The 20,605-nt window shown below is 43.2% G+C and overlaps 1 protein-coding gene across 2 annotated transcripts in view; it reads left to right on the top strand.

Annotated features, from left to right (window-relative positions):
- SPRED2 (sprouty related EVH1 domain containing 2) overlaps positions 1-20,605 on the top strand; it is a 126,470-nt gene that overhangs the window by 74,305 nt on the left and 31,560 nt on the right. For both annotated transcript variants that reach the window (XM_085852863.1, XM_085852862.1), the window contains exons 2-3: positions 14,878-15,055; positions 19,325-19,493. In XM_085852863.1, the coding sequence (XP_085708989.1) occupies positions 14,878-15,055; positions 19,325-19,493 (347 nt within the window). The remainder of the gene's footprint in view (positions 1-14,877; positions 15,056-19,324; positions 19,494-20,605) is intronic.

Raw genomic sequence — 20,605 nt, 5'->3', positions numbered from 1 at the left:
GGCAGTGTCGGTGCGGCAGTGTCGATGGGGCAGAGTTGGGAGACGGAGCGCGAAGCCGACGGGAAAGGCAGACAGGGGCCGAACGCCGGCGAGAGCTCACCGGCCATGCCAGGGGCACGAAGCCAGGCGCAGCTACGCTGACATCGCGGCTTGCCCGCCATCGCGCCACGAGGGTGCGGGTAAGACCCTTCAGTCTCGTGGACCTGGCCGCTCATCCAGGTTCCACGCACATTTGGTCAACGAACCTGTCTGCCACCCTTGCCTTTGAGGGTGGCTTTTTCCTTTCCTTTTGTGTAAATGCATGTGGTGGTGCCATCTTATAAGTAGAATTGTCTAAGTGTGCGTGTGAAATAAAGACTTTATTCGGTTGTAATTCTTGCTTTCATTGCTTTGACTGTAATACATGCATGATTTTCTGTATGACTGTAAATACGTGCCTTGTCTGAGTGTGCAATAAATGTACTTATCGAACTGTTCCCCGTTTCGTTGCGTCCTTTCCCTTGTTTGAAAGTTCCATCTTGCATCACGGAAGGAATTGGTAGAAGGGTGGAAGCACCCGGTAAATAATCACTTCCGTTGGGGCCGGCGATAACACCGCTGGGTTATCACTGAAGCATGGAACGGACCGCTTAAGCGGTTTGTGTCCTCGGCCGGCCAGCGGCGAGGTACGATCGCCCGGTTAACTACCCGCGCAGGTACTTAGGTTGGTCGAGTTTGGCGAAAAACCCTATCCTGCGCGGGTGGCCGATTGGCACGATTGTGGTGGGGTCAAAAGACCCACCCATTACCAGCTCCTGGCGGTAGTTCCAAGGAGGGTCACGACTGAATTGTCCGTTCCGGTGGGCGACGCGGTCGCGATTTGAGTTGCGTGGCCGATCGCACGCTGGGCGGACCGAAATTCGTAAAAAAAAAAAATTATATATATATATATATATATACATATACATATATATATACATATATATATATATATATATATATATATATATATATATATATATATATATATATATATATATATATATATATAATGGAGTACAGTAGTACTTCGTATCGTGGGATGACACAAGAAAATTTAAAAATTAAAGAAAAATTTACTAGTGCGGTCTGCACATTGTAAGCAATGCTTCGTACGTCGGTACATAATATACAGCAGCAGTTGCAGCATGACCTCCCATTGTCCCCATTGTCTCAGGTCAGCCCACTTGCAGCTGAAGGCTGTACTTATTTTTGGATATTTTCATTTCCGGATGCTTTCTGACAGTTCTGTGATTTTCTCGGTGTATCGGCTTCAATGTCTGGCGGCAGGAGAAATTTCAGCTTTCTACATTACAAACATTAAAAGGCAGTCATTGAGTGGTTTGAGTGAAAAAAAAAAAATATATATATATATATATGTATATGTGATGAATTTCGGTCCGCCCGGCGTGCGATCGGCCACGTAACTCAAATCGCGACCGCGTTGCCCACCGGGACGGACAATTCAGTCGTGACCCTCCGTGGAACTACCGCCAGGAGCTAGTCACAGGTGGGTCTTTCGACCCCACCACAATCGTGCCAATCGGCCACCCGTGCAGGATAGGGTTTTTCGCCAAACTCAACCTCCCTAAGTTCCTGCGCGGATAGTTAAACGGGCGATCGTTCCTCGCCGCTGGCCGGCCGAGGACACGAACCGCTTAAGCGGTCCGTTCCCTGCTTCAGTGATAACCGAGCGGTGTTATCGCCGGCCCCGACGGACGTGATTATTTACCGGGTGCTTACACCCTTCTACCAATTCCTTCCGTGATGCAAGATAGAACTTTCAAACAAAGGAAAGGACGCAACGAAACGGGAAACAGTTCGACAAGTACATTTATTCCACACTCAGACAAGGCACGCACGTATTCACAGCCATACAGGAGGAATGCAATTTACAGTCAAAGCAATGAAAGTAAGAATTACAACCGAATAAAGCAATGTTTATTTACATGCACTTAAACAGTTTCTAATTTACAAGACACAGCGCCACAACACGCATTCACACAAAAGCAAAGGAAAGACCCCCTCAAAGGCAAGGGTGTCAGACTGGGCCCGTGGGCCTAATGTGCGTAGAACCTGGATGAGCGGCCAGGTCCACGAGACCGAAGGATCCTACCTGCACCGCTGTCAGCGTAGCTGCGCCTGGCTTCGTGCCCCTGGCGTGGTCGGCGAGCTCTCTCCGGCGCTCCCCGTCTGCCTTTCCCATCGACTTCGAGCTCCGTCCCCCGACTCTACTGCCCCGCCAACACTGCAGACTTGACTTCTTCTGCCAGCACTCCGCCGCTGCCACTCCACTGCTCCCACTTGGTTCTTTGCCGACGTACTGCGCACCTTGACTTCCTGCCCGACTGCCGACACCCCGCCGCTGCCACTCCACTGCTCCCACTTGGTTCTCTGCTGACGTACTGCGCACCTTTCTTCTTCTGCGAGCTCGCGCTTATATAGCCCGGGGGAGGGGCGTATGTGTAAATTTCTGGATCACAGCGGGTTCGGAGGCGGGGCTATGCCACCCGATGCTCAGTCATTGGACGGATGAAAAGGGGGCGTGAAGCATTCCTGATCTGCTTTTTGAGGCGAAAGGAACGCATTCACAGCCCATGGCACAACATGTGGTAGAAAGGCGGAGGTGGTGGGAGTTTGGTTGTTGGCGGGCGTCGTTTGAGAATGGCGATGTTTGCGGGGTGGAGTTGTGGAGGTAAAGAGGCGAAGGTGGTGGTGTTTCGGTGTAGTTGATTGGGGGCGTTGTTGGTGGTGGCGATTTGGTTGTTGGGGTATGATTGGTCCAAAATAATGATAGAGAAAAGAGAAACGGCTATCTCAAAGGATCGCAGCCCGGTGAACACGGAAATTCCCTCTAAACTACGGTGGTGAAATCTAACTACACACATACTTATCGTCATAACTGATCTAAGGACTCTTTATGGTGTATTGCGAATTTCCACAGCCGTAACAATATATATATATATATATATATATATATATATATATATATATATATATATATATATATATATATATATATATATATATATATATATATATATATATATATATATATATATACATAAATACATATATATTGCCTCATATTTTGCATTGCATCTCAACTGGCAGATTCGCCAGGATATTCTGTTTGCATAATAATTCTAGAAGTATTGGGAAATGTCCAGAGTAATGAATTTGCAATCGTTTCTTTGATTTCTGGAGGACATTGTGTAATTACCTCCACTACCAAAGGTTGTCAGAGGTTGTTTTCACCCCGGTTTGTTTCTGTCTGTCTGTCTGTCTGTCTGTCTGTCTTTCTGAGAGCAGGATATCTCAAACAGGTATGGATGGATTCGGACATTGGGTGTTTGACAAGGACAAAATTATGAGATTTTGGTGAAGATCCAGATACTAGAATTTTGAAAGTCGTGGGGCAACTTAGCTAAATATAGCATAACAATTGTGCATTTTGTGAGGAAAGCACCAAATTTGGCACGCGAGTAGCCTATCATATTATGCACAGATTTGGATATTGGGCCATCTCAAATTTTTGATGGCAGTGGAAAATGGCTTCCACAGCCATCAGCGGCTGAATTTGAGATGGCCCAATATCCAAATCTGTTCATAGTATGATAGGCTACTCGTGTGCCAAATTTGGTGCTTTCCTCACAAAATGCACAATCGTTATGCTAAGTTACCCCACTAAAGTGATTCTTCACCATTGAGGGATAGGGCTAAACAGATATATAGCACGATATCTCAAAAATATATTAGGCCCGTTATGTTCTTGTGAATCAGGCAATGCGTGGCAGAGATATGCGCTCTACCGAGCATCCTTCTCGTTACTTCGTGATATCAGGTGTGCCGTGGGGCATGGCAAACAAATTGTAGTTGCTGTTGACAAACAAACATTGTCTGACTCTGACTCTCTTAACTTGTTGATGTACAGTCAAACCTTCATTTTTGTTGCCAAGGAGAATTATCTTAAATATGTCATGTGGTGGTGGAACCTTTTATTATTTATTCACCCGAGGTGGAGTTGTCATTAGACTGCACTGCCAAAGACCTGTTGCACATCACCTATCTGGTTATAATACCACACCTTGATCAAAATTGCTGACTAATGACTTGAAGACTTTGTTCATTTTTATTTCGGTGTCTCAAATTTCCAGATGTCATGTCACAATAAGGTGATGTGAGGTAGACATGGGACACTAAGCCCACAAAGAAAAGAAGACCTTTATCTTGTTATAGCTTAACCTTCTTTTTGGCCGACGATGTGCAAGGAAAATGTGCCGCATTGGGCTTATTTAACCACTTTTTTCAACGCTCTTAACTGTCCCAGATACCTGTACAGCATGCTGCCTCAAGTGCATTTAGACACAGGTGGAGGCCATTCAGCCCATCATGTGTGTGCCACATCAACACCACACCAATTTAACAACACAAAATCAAAAGAAGAAAACGCAATTTATTTATTTATTTATTTATTTTCTAAATTGTGTTATTTTTTGGAGTTTTTGTGGGTTTTTTCTTCTTCTCATGGAAGGGGGCATGGGCTTGGTTAAAAACACACATCAACAACCACACAACACCCCTTGACGAGACCCCCACCAACAGCACTCCATACACATGCACACAATCACTCGTCAATGCTCAAGCTTCCTAAAAGTCTTATCAACATCCCCACACCCCTCCACCTCCATAACTTCCAGGTACCTATCTAATTCTATTTTATACTTATCGACTGTTTCTGCTGCCACTACCTTTCCAGGGAGACCATTCCATGCATTAATTACTCTCTGAGTGAAAGTCACCTACCTTGCTACCGTCTTAACTCTCTTCTTCTTTCCTCTCAGGCTATGGCCCCTGGTCCTATCACTGTCTACTCTGTTGAATAATTCATCTGCACTTATTTTATCTTCACCTTTCATTGTCTTAAACATCTCTATCATATCTCCTCGTAACCGCCTCCTTTCTAGTGTATAAAGCCCCGTCTCCTTCAGCCGCTCCTCATAGCCGAGTCGAGCCAGGCCCGGAATCAATCTGGTAGCCCTACACTGAACCTTTTCTGCGGCATCTTTGTCCTTCTGGAACTGTGGTGACCAAACCTGCTCACAATATTCTAGATGTGGCCCTCACTAAATTCCTGTACAATGTTAACACCACCTCTTTTGATTTGTAAATGATCCCCCTCCGAATACAACCTAAAACCCGATTTGCTCGATCTATAGCTGCCTGGCATTGTGCTGCCTGCTTAACTCCCATATCTATTACCACTCTCAGATCCTTCTCCTGTGTGACACACTCCAAAATTACCCCTTGCATCCTGTAATCTCTATTTTCATTGTTCTTTCCCATCCCCAACAGTTTACACCTGCTCAGGTTAAATTACATCTGTAAATCTTTTGCCCAATCTATGCAAGTATCAATACTTTCCTGTATCTGATCACCACCCCCTCTGCTATCCACCTCACCTCCAAGCTTTGTGTCATCTGCAAATTTGGAAAGCTTACTCTTCACCCCATTATCCAAATCGTTGATGTAAATTATAAATAGTAATGGTCCGAGTTCTGATCCCTGAGGTACCCCACTGCTTACATCCTCCCAGCAAGACATCCTCCTACTTACATCCACTCTTTGCTTCCTATCACAAAGCCAGTTTGCAATCCAATTAGCTACCTGACCAGCCACTGCACAAGCCCTCACTTTGGCTAACAACCTCCGATGTGGTACCTCATCAAATGCCTTCTTAAAGTCTAGATATATTATGTCCACTGCCATTCCTTCATCCACCCAATCAGACACTGCTTCATAGAACTCTAAAAGATTTGTTTGACAGGAACTACCTTTGGTAAACCCATGCTGACTACCTTTAAGTAGTTTGTATTTGTTTAATTGGTTCCTCATCTGGTCCCTAATTAACGTCTCCAACGTCTTCCCCACAACTGGAGTCAAACCAACAGGTCTATAGTTTCCCAATTCTTCTCTGGATCCTTTATTAAATAATGGTGTTACATTTGCCACTCTACATTCCTCCGGTGCTTGGGATCCTCGGATCCTGAGTTCAAATCCCCCTCGGCTGTTGAATTAATACCAGGTGGGGTTGACTCTGCCTGTCATCCTTCCGAGATCGGCAAAATGAGTGCCAGCTTGCTGGTATCCTGTATCGGAGTGGTGAGCTGTCCAGGATTGTGCCCAATAGTAAAGGAGACTTTTTGGGCAGCACAAACACTCTGCACAGAGTATGGTCCAAATGGATGGAATCCTCGGGTTCCTGTCCTGACTCCAGTCAACTATTGGAAATAGCCGTTGACATCTCGCTTCCCTGCTCAGCCACTTTCCTCAATACTCTCGGGTGTATATTATCCGGAACCGGAGCCTTATCTACTCTTAGATTTTCTCGCTGTTACTTTACTTCCTCCATTCCAACCTGGATCTTCTGTAAAAGCCCTTCCTCATCTCCTTGATAGATGCTCTCAGCGATTGTTAATTCTCCTGACTTTTTTATTTTTTTTTAATGTCGAGGCTTGTACGAGAGCGAACACACAGAACGTACAAGAAGGAGAGCAGGAGATAAGAGGGGTGGAAGAGGGAAGGACGAAACAGTGGGGAACAGTGATAATCACACAGCTGTTGTGTAAAAGTTGAAGCAAAATACCTGTTTTATAAGCGATTCTTTTTAGGCCTCGTGTCATCCGCATTTTACAAATTTTGTATACTTTCAACTTTAGTTTTCATGCTCATGGACAATTCACACCCAAAATTTTCATCTTAGATGATAGCGATGTGTGATCAAGACCATGAACCAGCAGCTTATGAGTTTCAGGAGATGGTCCAAGCTTGCAGTGTCATTTTGCAGTTTTTTTTTTTGTTAAAAATCCACCACTTGCGGCATTGTACGTTCATTCCATATGCAGCACCATTTAGTGGCCATCCTCTATCAGTTATTTCAGGAATTTGTAATTTGGTCAGGGTGCGTCGATAACTTGCCTCCTCTGGGCTAAATACACCGTGTGATAATGTAACATCCACGATTGACCTGTGCTCGCAGACGGGTCCTCGAGCTTGATGTCCATCCGAGTGGTGGAGCACGCATTGACACTTTGCCTTGCACGTGAAACACCAGGGTGGGAATTTAGAGCTGGGTCAGGATTCAAACTCAGGCGAACAGCTCAAAGCTGAGCATAAGCTATCATGTGAGCCCATCATTGGAATATGGTGTAGGAATACTTGTTCAATGTACCGACATGTGTTTATTGTTTCAAAGTGATTAATTTATCCATGAAGAAATACAAGAATAGTTGGTATGTACAAGTATTGTGGTTTGGCCTACTTGAAACAAAATGCTGGCTACATATTCATCCACCGTGACCCACTTACCTCTCCTTCCCGTATTTGTGTGAAACGATAGAACGATACGCCTGGGTTTGCAGATATATTTACACATCCTATTGCAACACAGCAGGCCAGAGCAACTGACATTTATTGAAGGGTTTTACTCCCATTATAAACAACAACAAAAGATGGGCCATCTTGATCGCCAATCTGGTGACGTACACAGTCACGTGATCTGATGCCAACTCCACGAGGTGTCTTGTCTGTTTGTGTTTCCGACACTCCATATCATCAATGGAATATATCGGGCTTAATATTGTGCCGTTCCTTCTCCGGAGTGAGGGGTGGATCGTGCTCTGTTGATTTCGGCCCTCAGGTCATTGTTGGCCAGGGTCGTTGTTGAATTTAAGTTTAGGATCAGGGGTGGGCACTCCAGATTTAAGGTTGTTGTTCTGAACCAGTTCCTAACAGGTATGTCTGTATACCATTGTGTCAATCGTCATGCTCGTAGATCTAAAGGTCATGCTGCTTTTCCCAAAAGGCACAGTAAGCCATCTTTACGAAGCATTTGCTGCTTTGCATCGTGGGAAAATATACAGGAGAAGATGGGGAGGGTTCCTTCCAAATTTGTGTGTGCTGTCCCAATACGTGTGTTTATGTAATGTATATTGCATGCAGGACAACACCATTTGGAGATACCGGTATACTTTTACTTCATTAATGAGGATGGAGGTCAACGATGGATAAATGAATGCAGGATATTGCCGATATGGAATTTGAACTTTTATGGAGTCATATCATCAGGTGCCAAGTGTCACATGGGAATGCTGAATGAACTAGGGTTCATAGAACACGATACCCCACGCAGTGTTCAGGTATATACTTCAATTTAAAAAATAGTTTAAAATAATAATAAATGGAAGTTTAGCGCTACTGAAGCAGTCTTACACACTACCCTTATACACTGTAATGAGACGAGGTTGAGTCGGTTTAAGAGATGGGGGCTTCATTGAGTACCATAGAATGCAGCGTCAATCAGCATCGTACACAGCTATATTGCCGGCCTCTTCTTCACCCCGATATTGCACCCTCTCAAATGCCATGCCCACTTCCCAGTGGCTGTACTTGACAGCTCCTATTACATTCACCACCCTATAGAACACGTCCAAGTACTGCAAAACTGGAGGTTCTTGGGAGTATTACGAAGGCGATTTGCGTTCTAGTGTTCAAGTACAGTGTATAATTCAATGTAAATAAAGATTGAACGAGGTTTAAAGGCATATAAATAAATCTATTTTGGGATTTACTGAAATTTTACGCAGTGTCTATTTACACCACCCTATCTCACACGTTGCATTCGGTATTTGTTTTTGTTGTTTGTGTCCTTTATAATGTCCTTAAAGACAGTAAGTTTCCTGAATCGGATGTTTTTCGATTTTATTCGACGGTCAGGCAGGAAGACCGAGTGAAAAATATCATCTCACTTCTCTCTGCGCACGTGCGATCATGACAGATTCAAAGCCAAAGTACTGTAAAACGAGAAACTTGTCTTCCTATTCGATTAATGTTCAAAATACAGGGCTTTAATACTGAAAAGCTGAAATAATACACACCCATAGACATTTTCACATGTTATTGTGTTATAGCCTGAATTTAAAATGGATTAAGTTAAAAAAAAATGTCACTGATCTACACAAAATACCCAATAAATGACAAAGTGAAAACATGTTCTTGGAATTTTTTTTCCAAATTTATTAAAAATGAAAAGCTGAAATCTCTTGCGTCAATAAGTATTCAACCCCTTTGCGCTGACACCCCAAATTGAGCTCAGGTGCATCCATTTTCCTTTGATCATCCTTGAGATGTCTATACAACTTGATTGGAGTCCACCTGTGGCTAATTCAATTGAATGGATATGATTAAGAAAGAAACACATTTCTGTATAAAGTCCCACAGTTGACAAGTGAACGTCATTGCAGAAACTCCACCATGAAGTCCAAGGAACTGTACGTAGGACTCCGAGATAGAATTGTGAGGAGACATAGATCTGGGGGAGGGTATAAAACAATTTTTAGAGTGTTAAAAGTTCTTATGAGCACAGTTAGCTCCATCATTGGTCAATGGAAAAATATGCAACTACCCAGACTCTTCCTTGAGCTGAGCAACCGGACAAAGAGGACCTTGATCAGAGAGGTGACCAGGAACCCAATGACCACTCTGACAGAACTACAGAGCTCCTTGGCTGAGACAGGAGAACCTGCTGGAAGGACAACAATCTATTCAGAACTTCACAAATCTAAGCTTTAGGGGAGAGTGGCCAGACGGAAGCCTCTCCTGATAAAAAGGCTCATGGCTGCACTCCTGGAGTTTGCAAAAAGGCTCATAAAAGACTGAGAGTATGAGGCAAAAGATTCTGTGTTCTGATTGGAAGCAAATTGAACTCTTTGACCTGAATGCAAAACGACATCTGGCAGAAACCGAGCACAGCTCATCACGCATCGAACACCATCCCTACCGTGAAGCATATTTTTGCGTTGTGGTATTTTGTGTTGATTGGTGACAAAAAATTTAAATATAATCCATTTTAAATTCGGGCTGCAACAACAAAATGTAACAAAAGTCTAGGGGTCTGAAGACTTTCTGAAGCCGTATAACAATCGATTTAAAAAAAAGAAAAATAAGTTGTTCCTCGATCATAAAGTGACAATCATAAACTGATGATTGCAGACGGATGGCCATGAACCAATTGCTTAACCTCGTGTTTTGTTTCTTGTGCGCTGGGTTACAGCAGGATTTTCATGTTGCGGGGTAATTCATTACCTCCACCACTGAAGGTGGATGGAGGTTATGTTTTCACCCCTGTTTGTTTGTCTGCCATACTGTTTGTGAGCAAGATATCTCAAAAAGTTATGGCTGGGTTCAGATTGGTGGAGAGTTGGGTGTGTGACAAGGATGAACCGATTCAATTTTGGTGAAGATATGGATACAAGCTTTTCAAAAAATTTAAATTTTCTTTCTTGTGATTCTTCACAATTCATAAATGGGTCTAAAAACGATATATAGCACAATATTTCAAAACGTTATCGACGATTTGTGACAAAACTTGGTGGATGAGTTGGGGAGGTGACACGAACAAGCCGATTAGATTTTAGTTAAGGTCCAGATCCAGATCCAGATTTTCAATGGGATCCAAAAGATAAGCTGTTCATCCTGCCGGAGGTATGTGCTCGACCGAGTGCCATTCTTGTTTTGAATATGTACTCGGGCCAAAGTCATTCAAGCTTGTTGCTGCCTGCCAAACTGCATGCAACACAAAGTGAATGCCTTTTACACCATGGATGTGCTCAAGCACTTTGAAGCATTGCTTTTCACCTCCCCTAAACCATTTACCTGTCACTCTTGATGTATGCGGCGAGTACACCATGGGTGGAACCACACGTGTCATTATTGGCCATGCATCATCTTCCTCTCGATTGTGACATACATTCCTGCAATCCTTATTGGGACTGTGAAAAGCTTGTTTTGGGGATAATTTGTGATTGGGTACACGCTCCAAACGTTTCATTTATTGGTCGTGTTTGTTTTCATCGTTTGGATCCACGATTCTCCCTCGCCCTCCGAAGAGACCTCCGTCAGGATTGCGGACTTGGCTTTGTTTGAGGCTTTCTCTCATCTTGTTCATCCTTCTCTTGATCGGTTGGTACGGTCTGATGTCATACGTTTGCTGAGTTGTAAGTAGAGCATTTTGTGTGTGATTGCCTGTATAGCTTAGGGGTTGGGCCTCTCTCGATAATGTCATTATACGTAATCCCTCAGCCTTGCATGGTGAAGTATTTTTTGTATTGCTGATGAATCCTTGGGCCAGAAGCACATATTGGATTGAAGTTTAAAATGTTGACTAGTACACTTTTTTTTGTATACATTGTCGAGGCTCGTATGAGAGCAAACACACAATGCACAGCAAGGGGAGCATGATAAAATAGTGGTGGGAGAGGGAAGGACAAAACAGTGGGGAACAGAGACATTAGGAGATCTGTGGAAGGGAGAGGGATGGGGTGGGGAACATGGGGAATACAAAATGGACATTACAGGGACTTTCAGGAAGGAAAGCAGGGAATTTGAAGGAGGTGGGTTCGGGGTGGATTAACGGGGGTAGAAAAGATTGAGGATTTGGATGGGGGATGATAAGAGGTGGTGGTGAACTGCTGTTTTGAAGGCCTGGAGGGAGGAATGGGATTGGACAGAGTGAGGGAGTTTATTCCAAAGGCAGGAAAAAAGAGGAATGAAAGAGTGAAGGTGAGCAGTGATTTGTGATTTTGGTAGTTTTACCAGAAGGGGGTTGCTGGTGGACATTGAGTGCCCTGCGGAAATATGGGGGGGACATATCACAGACAGAGCAGGGGCGGGGGGGGGGAGGTGAGACCGGAGAGGAGACGGTAGAAGACAGAAAGACCACCGACCTGCCTGCGGTGAGAGAGTGAGAGGCCCAAAGACTCATCTCATCGCAGGAGATACCAATGACCCTAAATGCCTTGGCTTCCATAGCGTGAAGCCGAGAAGGGTAAGAGGCAGAAGCACCAGCCCAGAGGGCAGAACAGTACTCCATCAGGCTACGGACGAAAGCTTTGTATGTGGTCAGGAGCTCAGGTGGGCCGAGGAAGGACTTTGCATGATAGAGGATTTGCAGTCGGCGACTGGTTTTGGAGGCCAGGTTTGAAATGTGGCTTTCCCAGGAAAGATCATGGCAGATAGTGAGACCCAGAGGCTTGAATGAAATGACTTATTCCAGAGGATTGTTGAAAAAGTGGATGGGGGATTTTCTCGAGAGACATTTCTAAACGGTCCTTTCGGAGAGACATAATGAGAGTGTAAGATTTGTCCGGATTGAAAGACATGTTCCACGTGTTGGACCAGTTTGTGATTTTACCCAGATCTGCAGTGAGCTGAGAAGCTGCTGCTTGCCGGTCTGAGGGATGACAGATGGTATGACAGAGGGTGGAGTCATCAGCAAAGAGATAAAGAGGATTTTCCACAGAGTCAGAGAGATCATTGATGAAAACCACAAAAAGAACAGGGCCCAGAACGCTACCTTGAGGAACTCCAGCCTGGACAGGAAGAGGGGATGAAAGAACTTCATTTATGGCCACACGTTCACTGCGACAGGAGAGGAAGTCTGCGAGCCATGAGTGGATATGGCTTGGATACCATAGGAAGAGAGTTTGGTGAGCAGGGCTGGGTGACAGACTGTGTCAAAAGCACGTGATATGTCTAGGGCTATGGCTCTGATTTCCTGTCTGGCATTGAGGACCTCCATCCATTGTTGGGAAAGCAGAAGCAGCATATCCAGGGTGGAGTGACCTAGTCTGAAACCAAATTGATGATCGGAAATCAAGCCATTGGAGAAGAGGAAGGATTTGATTTAAGGTCTGAAGCGATGATGGATTCCTTAACCTTGCTGATTATTGGGAGAAGGCTGATTGGTCTCCAGTTGCAGGTATCTGTTTTTGCACCGTTTTTATGCAGGCGATAATGTTTGCTGATTTCCAAGCAGATGGCAGATGACCTTGAGCAAATGAGAGGGTGAATAGAACAGAGAGAGGGTGAGCAAGAGCAGAGGAGCAAGTTTTTAGGATAAACGTCCTGACCCTCTTCCTGTTTTGTTGATGTTTTCATGTTAAGGAGAGGTCTCTCCCACATTGCAGACCTTCATTGGGTCTGTTAATTCTTTGGAGAGATCTTTCCCCCTGCTCTCTCCGTTAGTTTCTCTCTCCTGCTACCTGTACTGATGGCGCTAGTGCTGGTGAGCCACTGCTGCACACCATGTCGGGACCTCTTCCTTTTGTCTTGCCCTTTCGGATTCATGTCGCTCCTTTGGAGATATCTCTCCCCACTACGTCCATGCTATCGCTGTTGCCTTATCTCTTCTGTTACCGATGCCAGTGCAAGTGCTGATAGGCCTTTGCTGATTGCCCTACAGGGGCCTCTGCTGTTTGCTTTGACAAGACGTCAGTGCACATTGTGAGGTCTGTGTGTCGGTTGTTGATTACCCACATTATTCGACAGGTGTTGCTTCATGTGAGTTTTCCCTTTCTCGATCTGAAAAGGCCGTGGAAAAGAAATAATTTATATCATGTATGGAATAGTTCTTGGATTGGGCTCAGAAGTGACACCACCGAAGATTTTTCCCAAAAGTAAATACAAGCATTCTAATAGAGACAGATTGAAAGGAACAGCTTTTACTTGTAGTAACTTTAAGGAACTTTGAAGTAATAATATAATTATCTTATTTATTTATTTATTTATTTATTAATTTATCACATCTTGGATTTCTCTGTTACAATCTGATTTTTGCTGCTTTTGAAAAGGCAACAACTGATGCAAGCCAAGTTGATCTTTAACATTGGGATTTATCACTTACTCCTTTGCCTTATTACTTAAAACCTGTTACTCTGCTCTTCCATGAGCCTACATCTTGGATAAAAAGAGCCATTTCCCTTTTTATTTTCAGACATTATCCTTCTACGGTCTCTCGGAGTCCCGTGGGTCAGAATGTGTTCATGATGTTTTGACTGAGAAAGGGGGCGCATTGGAATGCTGAAGGTGGGGCGAGTGGGGATTGTTAGGATGTGGTGAAAAGGGGAGTGTAGGAAAGAACATATTTAGGGAAAAGAATTGGGGGCTCCAAAATTCCATTTTGCACACCTTTTTGTGCTTGATTGGCAATTTAAACTGTTCGAAGATTGCCATTTGCAAGTGTTGTTATATAATCCTTGAAAATGTGATGCATGGTTGTTGAAAAAACCTATTACTATTCCGACTTACACTTGAATAGCCTCAACTATTCCCAGTTTCCCGTTGGGTCAGCCAGGGAAAGTTTTTGGCCCAAGTTTTTCACGAACTGGTTGGTGCTCGACTGAAGGTGATTTGGACAGGAATTATTACTTTGTTCGGGGGTGCTGGAGATAACACCAACTACTCTTCGCGAAGGACACCGTGGGATCTTTAAAATGTATCTCGCATCTCGCATTTAAAATGCATCTCGATGGGATCTCGCAGACAGGGCACCTGGCTTAACGTCTATCCGAGGGACGGCACCGCTCTTTGTGATGATACGTCCTGCTTGTGAAACACCAATCCGACGGCGTATCGTCAGGTCGGGAATCGAACCCGTGCAAGACGGTTCGAAGGTATGTGCACTACTTGTGCACCATCATGTTGTGCTTCTGTGAAATATCCATTTCTGAAACTGTGACCTATACCTTTCCCCTACATTCACCTATTTTGTTTGAGCTAAAATCCTCTGGGAGACGGCACAGCTGTTACAATGTACAGGTGTTGCAAGCGATTCCAGTACGAGCAAAATTACTGCAATTCATTACTTTATGTACTTGTACAATGGGAGGTGATGGTTGTTTGCAATGCAATAAAAACTTTGACACTTTACAAATACCAGATACTTGGAATGCAGGTGTGCGTACATACGTGCATGTTTTTTCTGGTCTAATGTTGGTACTTCGCCACCTCCTCCGCTTGCAGTGATGGTTACATCGTTCGTGTACGTGCTGTTGTCATGACTCGTGACGACTCGACGGGCGGCTGGCTGCCCCTGGCGGGTGGCGGTATCAGCCGTGTGGGTATCTACAAGGTGTTACACCAAGAGGAAACGGGTCACAACGAGTTCCTGATTCTTGGCGAGCGACTCAAGGACAAGCTGGTTTGAGAGGGATGGGAAGGCGGGTTGTGGTCTGTGGGTCTCGTGTTTTTTTGTTTTTTTGTTTTGCATTTAATGAGATCATTTTTCAAACAACGCCATGATGTAAATATCCTTACATACACATTTTCTTGACTAAACTCTGCTTTTCACGTCGCATTTACAAATTATTTCATTTTGTGCTATTAGTGCAGTGATTCCCCCCCTCCTTATTTTAGAAGAACGAGGATAAAGGTTGTGGAGGGGTTAAGGAAGGGAGATTGTGGTTAGTTTAATGGCTTGTTGAGTGGAAGGAGGAGATTGTGTGAGTGTTTGGTTTTGGAAATCATTTTAAAATGAAGCGTGCTAATGGTTCTTGTTGCGGAAGTTAATATGAACACGGCCTATTTTGTTTAATCGTCTCTTACTGCACTTACCGGCACATGGGTGGTGCTGTTTTATCGGAAGCATTCTTGGTGCCCAATTCATCTTACCTTGGATGGCATTTAAGTCAACCACAAAGTATGGACTGGTGCCATGGGTAGGTAAGACAAGTAGGTTGAAGGTTATGAGTGACCAAGCTAGATTTTTACCAACCACCTGTGGCATGTTAATCCTTCTGAGATCGGCTCAATTTCCAGAAGCTTCAAATCCCATCCCTGAAGAAGAGAGTTCATAGAACACCATAACCCACACAGTGTTCAGTTTTATAATTCAAATAAAATAATGATTTTAAAAGTCGCGTAAAAAATTTTTTTCCAGACGTTTAGCGCCGTTGATGCAGTGTCTAAAACACCACCTTATTTAACAAGTTCCAGTCCTGCTAAATGGAAGGGTTTTGAAAGCGTCAAAAAGGCGATTTTATTTTACTTTATTTTATTTTCTACCGTGTTCAAATATATAATCAAATTGAAATAAAATAGAGAATTTAAGGGTCGGAAAACAAAAAAACAAGCTCAAATGAGCTAAGATCCTCATCCTCATAAAAACGAATATGACATTGTGATGTATCAGGTTTGCGATAAATTATCTGTGCTAATGCCCGGCTTGATTCCCGCAAACAAAATTCAAACAGCTTGCCTCATTTCGGAGATAATGGTATCGGCTATTTCCATTAGCGGCAATATTATGACGTCAACTTTTTTTCTAGGAAGAATTTCCAAAATCGGAGATGGTTACTGCCTGCTCGTGGGCTTTCTGCATACACGTGGCAAGTTTAATGAAGATCCGATGAAAACTTTGGATTGTGAAACAACAAATGTCGAAAAATAGGAATGACGTCATAAAAATTGATATGACGTCATAGTGATGTATCATATGTGCGGTAATTCATCTCTGCTAATGCCCTGTTCGATTCCCGCAAAAAGAATTCAAAAAGCTTGTCTAGTTTCGGAGATAATTTTTAGGCGATTTCCATTAGCAGAGATATTTTGACGTCATAACTTTTTTTTTCTAGGATTTTCAAAATCGGAGATGGTTACTGTCTGCGCAGGGTATTTTTACATATACAGTGCTCCCTCACCTATCGCCGTTAATGCGTTCCAGACCCACCCGCGATAGGTGAAAATCCGCGAAGTAGAAACCACATATTAATTTAATTATTTAAATATATTTAAACACATTTTATACCATGATACAGCATCCACACACTCTTACTAACCTTCCCCACACACATTTAATCAGTTATTTAAAAAAAAAAATTAAAACATTTTCATCGGAAATGCGACTTCATGGGGCTGCAAAGCCTAAGGCCAAAAATAATTTAAAAAATACTATATTGTACTATAAAATATAAAAAAAACGTATTATGGGTACTGACCGATGAAGATATGACGATGATGATGATAGCTGTGCAGTACTGATGATGATGGAGATGACGACGAAGAGATGAATGTAGTACTGCACAGCCAAGAAGAGCATTAAATCTCTTCTACCTGAGGCGCCTCTTCATCAGGCACCTCTTCATTGAAAACCCGCGATGTAGTGAAGCCACGAAAAGTGAACCGCGATATAGCGAGGGAGCACTGTATATGCCAAGTTTCAGGAAGTTTCGATGGAAACTGTAGGCTGTGAAACAAAGTCCACAAGAACAACAACGTGAGTAAGACTTAGAGATCCTCCATGAGGATCGAACAATTCCAGAAGTTTACTGCCATTGGTTCAATGTCTTATACACCACCTTTAGTGTAGTAGAAAGTAGAAAAATCATGCAAATTATGATACAAGCATCAAATTTGGCATTTCTGTTCTACAGGGCTTTCTGATCAAATCTGCCCGATTGGCCATTTGAAAATCCAAATGATGCAGTCATCATTGATGGCTCAGCACTTATCAATGCCCTACCTCCACGCACTTCAAAGATATTTGATGACTATGCTAAAGAAGACATCATCCCAAAGGTGGAATCCTATGGTGCCAGGTACGAGAGGGTGGACGTTGTGTTTGATGTGTACAAGAAGTCAAGTCTGAAGTCAGAGGCAAGGTTGAAAAGGGGGCAAGGAATCAGAAGAAGAGTGACAGGAACCAGTAAGACCCCAAGTAACTGGAGAAGCTTTCTTCGAGATGACGGCAACAAGACTGAGCTGTTTCACTTCCTTGCGGAAAAGATGTGTGAAGCACAGATGGCAAGCACAGTCATTGTCACAAAAGGAGAAGATGCCATAAGCAACACAAGGAAGTCACTGGATGCTGTGTCTCCATGTTGTCATGAAGAAGCTGACACTCGAATATTTGTACACGCCAGGGATGCAACGACGGATGGGAGCAAGTCCATTATCATTAAGGCTAATGACACGGATGTACTAGTCAAAGCAATATGTGTACTGCCATCCTTACAGGAACTAGGTCTTGAGAACATGTGGATTGCCTCCTTACAGGAACTAGATCTTGAGAACATGTGGATTGCCTTTGGCCAAGGAGCCAAGGCACGATGGATTCCAGTCCATGAGGTAGTTTCTGCAATAGGGCCTGAGAAAGCAAGAGGGATCCCATACTTCCATGTGTTCACTGGATGAGACGTCGTGTCTGCCTTCCGCGGTAAAGGGAAGAAAACTGCATGACAGACTTGGAACGTCTTTGATGATGTTTCTGAAACATTCACCAATCACAGCCAGCATCCAACATTGATTCGTGATCTTGACTTTTTTGAAGTTTTTTTTTTTTTTTTTCAAAATTTGGATTTTCAAATGGCCAATCAGGCAAATTTGATTAGAATCCCCTGGAGAACAAATGTGCCAAATTTGATGTTTATATCATCATTTGCACGATTCCTCTCAAAAATTGCTGTTATCTGCCCCACAACTTATTTAACACGTTACATTACTTGTTTGTGTCCTTTATTACTTCCTTAGAAACAGTAAACTTCCTGCTTGGAATGATTTTCAATTTTGTTAGACTACCAGGCAGGCAGACAGAGTAAAAAGAAAAATTATCTCGCTCCTCTCTGCGGATGCACGAGCAGTACTAATTCAGAGTCAAAGTACTGCTAAACTACAGCTTCGTTTTCCAATTCATATCCAAATCATGTCCATTAGGGGTTCCTAAATAAGAAATTTAGAAACAGGGGTGGGCAGTGGAGGGGGAAGAGTCCATCTGTCACATGTGCGGGTGCAATAAATGACCTTTTGACTTTCATCAGCCGGTGATATGATGTGGAGTTTTTTTTTTTCTTCCTCTTTTCATTGGGAGTTTTGGTAATCTTTGAATCAATTTTGAAAGATTTGGTTTTTTTTATGATCCCTTTACAATGTTTTTATTTTACTTTATTTTTTTAACAAGTGGTGGCAAATCTAGGATCGTTTTTACCTGGAAAATTTCCCTTTTGATTTCAAGATACTGCATTCTTGTGTTAAGATCTGCCTCGATTTTCATCACCACCACATTAATTCAAATGACCAGACTCCGTGGCGTAACAGTTAGAGCTCTGAGTCTGGGAGGTCAGTGGCTCAAACCCCAGCCGAGTCATACCAAAGACTTTTAAAATGGTACGTGGTGCTTACTTGCTTTTTGTGCAGCATTTGAAAAGTAGAGACCATGAACAAACAACCAGATGTTTGCAGCATTGCCCATGCTTGATGGGCCAAATAACCTCCTCCTGCATTGAAGCTCCATGTAAAGAACTCGTGTCTTTCTATCGCAACAAACCTTTGTAAATCATGGATTCTCTTTAAAATGCACGTGGTCAGAAGTGGTAAGATGTGTCGAAGGAATTTTGGATCTCCACGAGTACAATGTTTATATATTAATTATTTTCCAGTCACACCCTCGTATCATCCTCTGATCTCGTTGGCCCAGGTGGTGCTGGAATGTCTCTTGAAAAAGGATGTGGTGTACAACAAAGTTACGCCAATCTTCCACCACTGGAAAGTTGACGACAAGAAGTTTGGCCTCACCTTCCAGAGTCCCGCAGATGCTCGTGCTTTTGATCGTGGTGTCCGCAAGGCTATTGAAGACCTCAGTGAAGGTGAGTTTCCTTTTGTACTCATTGGCATCTATTGCTTGCAGGCATCCACGGTTTGAGCCTAAACCTCATGCTCAAGTCAAACTTTAAAAAACGATTTTGTAATAAACTTAAGTAATAAGAATAAACTCTTACCTGTAACATTGCGTGATTAAGAGTCGAAATAGCATAAAGTTACACAAGGAACTTTTATGCAGAGGAGGCCATTTGACCCATCAAGCCTGTGCTACATCAATGCCACATCAATTGAATCTAACAGTTTATTTACTTTAATTAATGGGGTGGGTGGTGTGTGGGGTGGAGTGGGAATCAGAATAGTAGGGAGTAGGTACAGACATTGCAGAGTGTTATTACAGACCATGGGCATCAAAAAGCTACATATATCGAACAAACAGTTCCAAATGGAGCGCCTCTCCACCATTAATGCATGTAAATTTCATCAGATATGGCAATAAGTGTGAATTGTTGTTCCCAACTTGCCGACTCTATGAAAGAAGATGCTATTTGCATTTTTGCCCTCTTCCCCCCAATCCCTACTCCGTTTAAAATCCTGTGTAGGCATGGGCAACTTAATAGAACAGTATATATAATTTTTTTTTAAGGCTCTTCTGCTAAACAGTTGCCAAGGCTCCGCATATTCGACATGAGCTTTGTGGAGCTCCAGCCCCCTACATCTCCTTATGATTGTAATGCACTCGACACTGGGAAGAGAAGTTGATTCTCAATTTTATAGACCATTCCACCCTCGAGAGGGGACATCCACAGACACTTTTGTTTTTTTTAGACTTGTTGGCCCTCGCCTTATGAGGGCACCCTTTTTTGTATTTTGAAAAAATGTGAAACATTTAAACAGCTTGGGACGTGCGCAATCCAACAAGATGTATGCACATGCACCTCAGCCTAAAGGCTGAAGCAAATGGTCAATTAAACACATACGTCCAAACCCCGAAGGGTCAGAATGCCTGCTCATACAGTTGGACCACTCCTCAATAGGAGCAGGTCCCAACCTTCTGACTCTGCCTTTATTTATTTTTATTTTTTTTAATAAAAAAGGTAAAAAATCAAACCATTTCAACAGCTTGGGATGTGCACCTTGACCCCATGGCCAAGGTACA

The sequence above is a fragment of the Eptatretus burgeri genome, chromosome 13, assembly GCF_056783735.1.
Source record: "Eptatretus burgeri isolate ZD-2024b chromosome 13, Ebu_testis_v1, whole genome shotgun sequence".
Lineage (NCBI taxonomy): Eukaryota > Metazoa > Chordata > Myxini > Myxiniformes > Myxinidae > Eptatretus > Eptatretus burgeri.
This window is presented reverse-complemented; position numbering and strand designations above follow the sequence as displayed.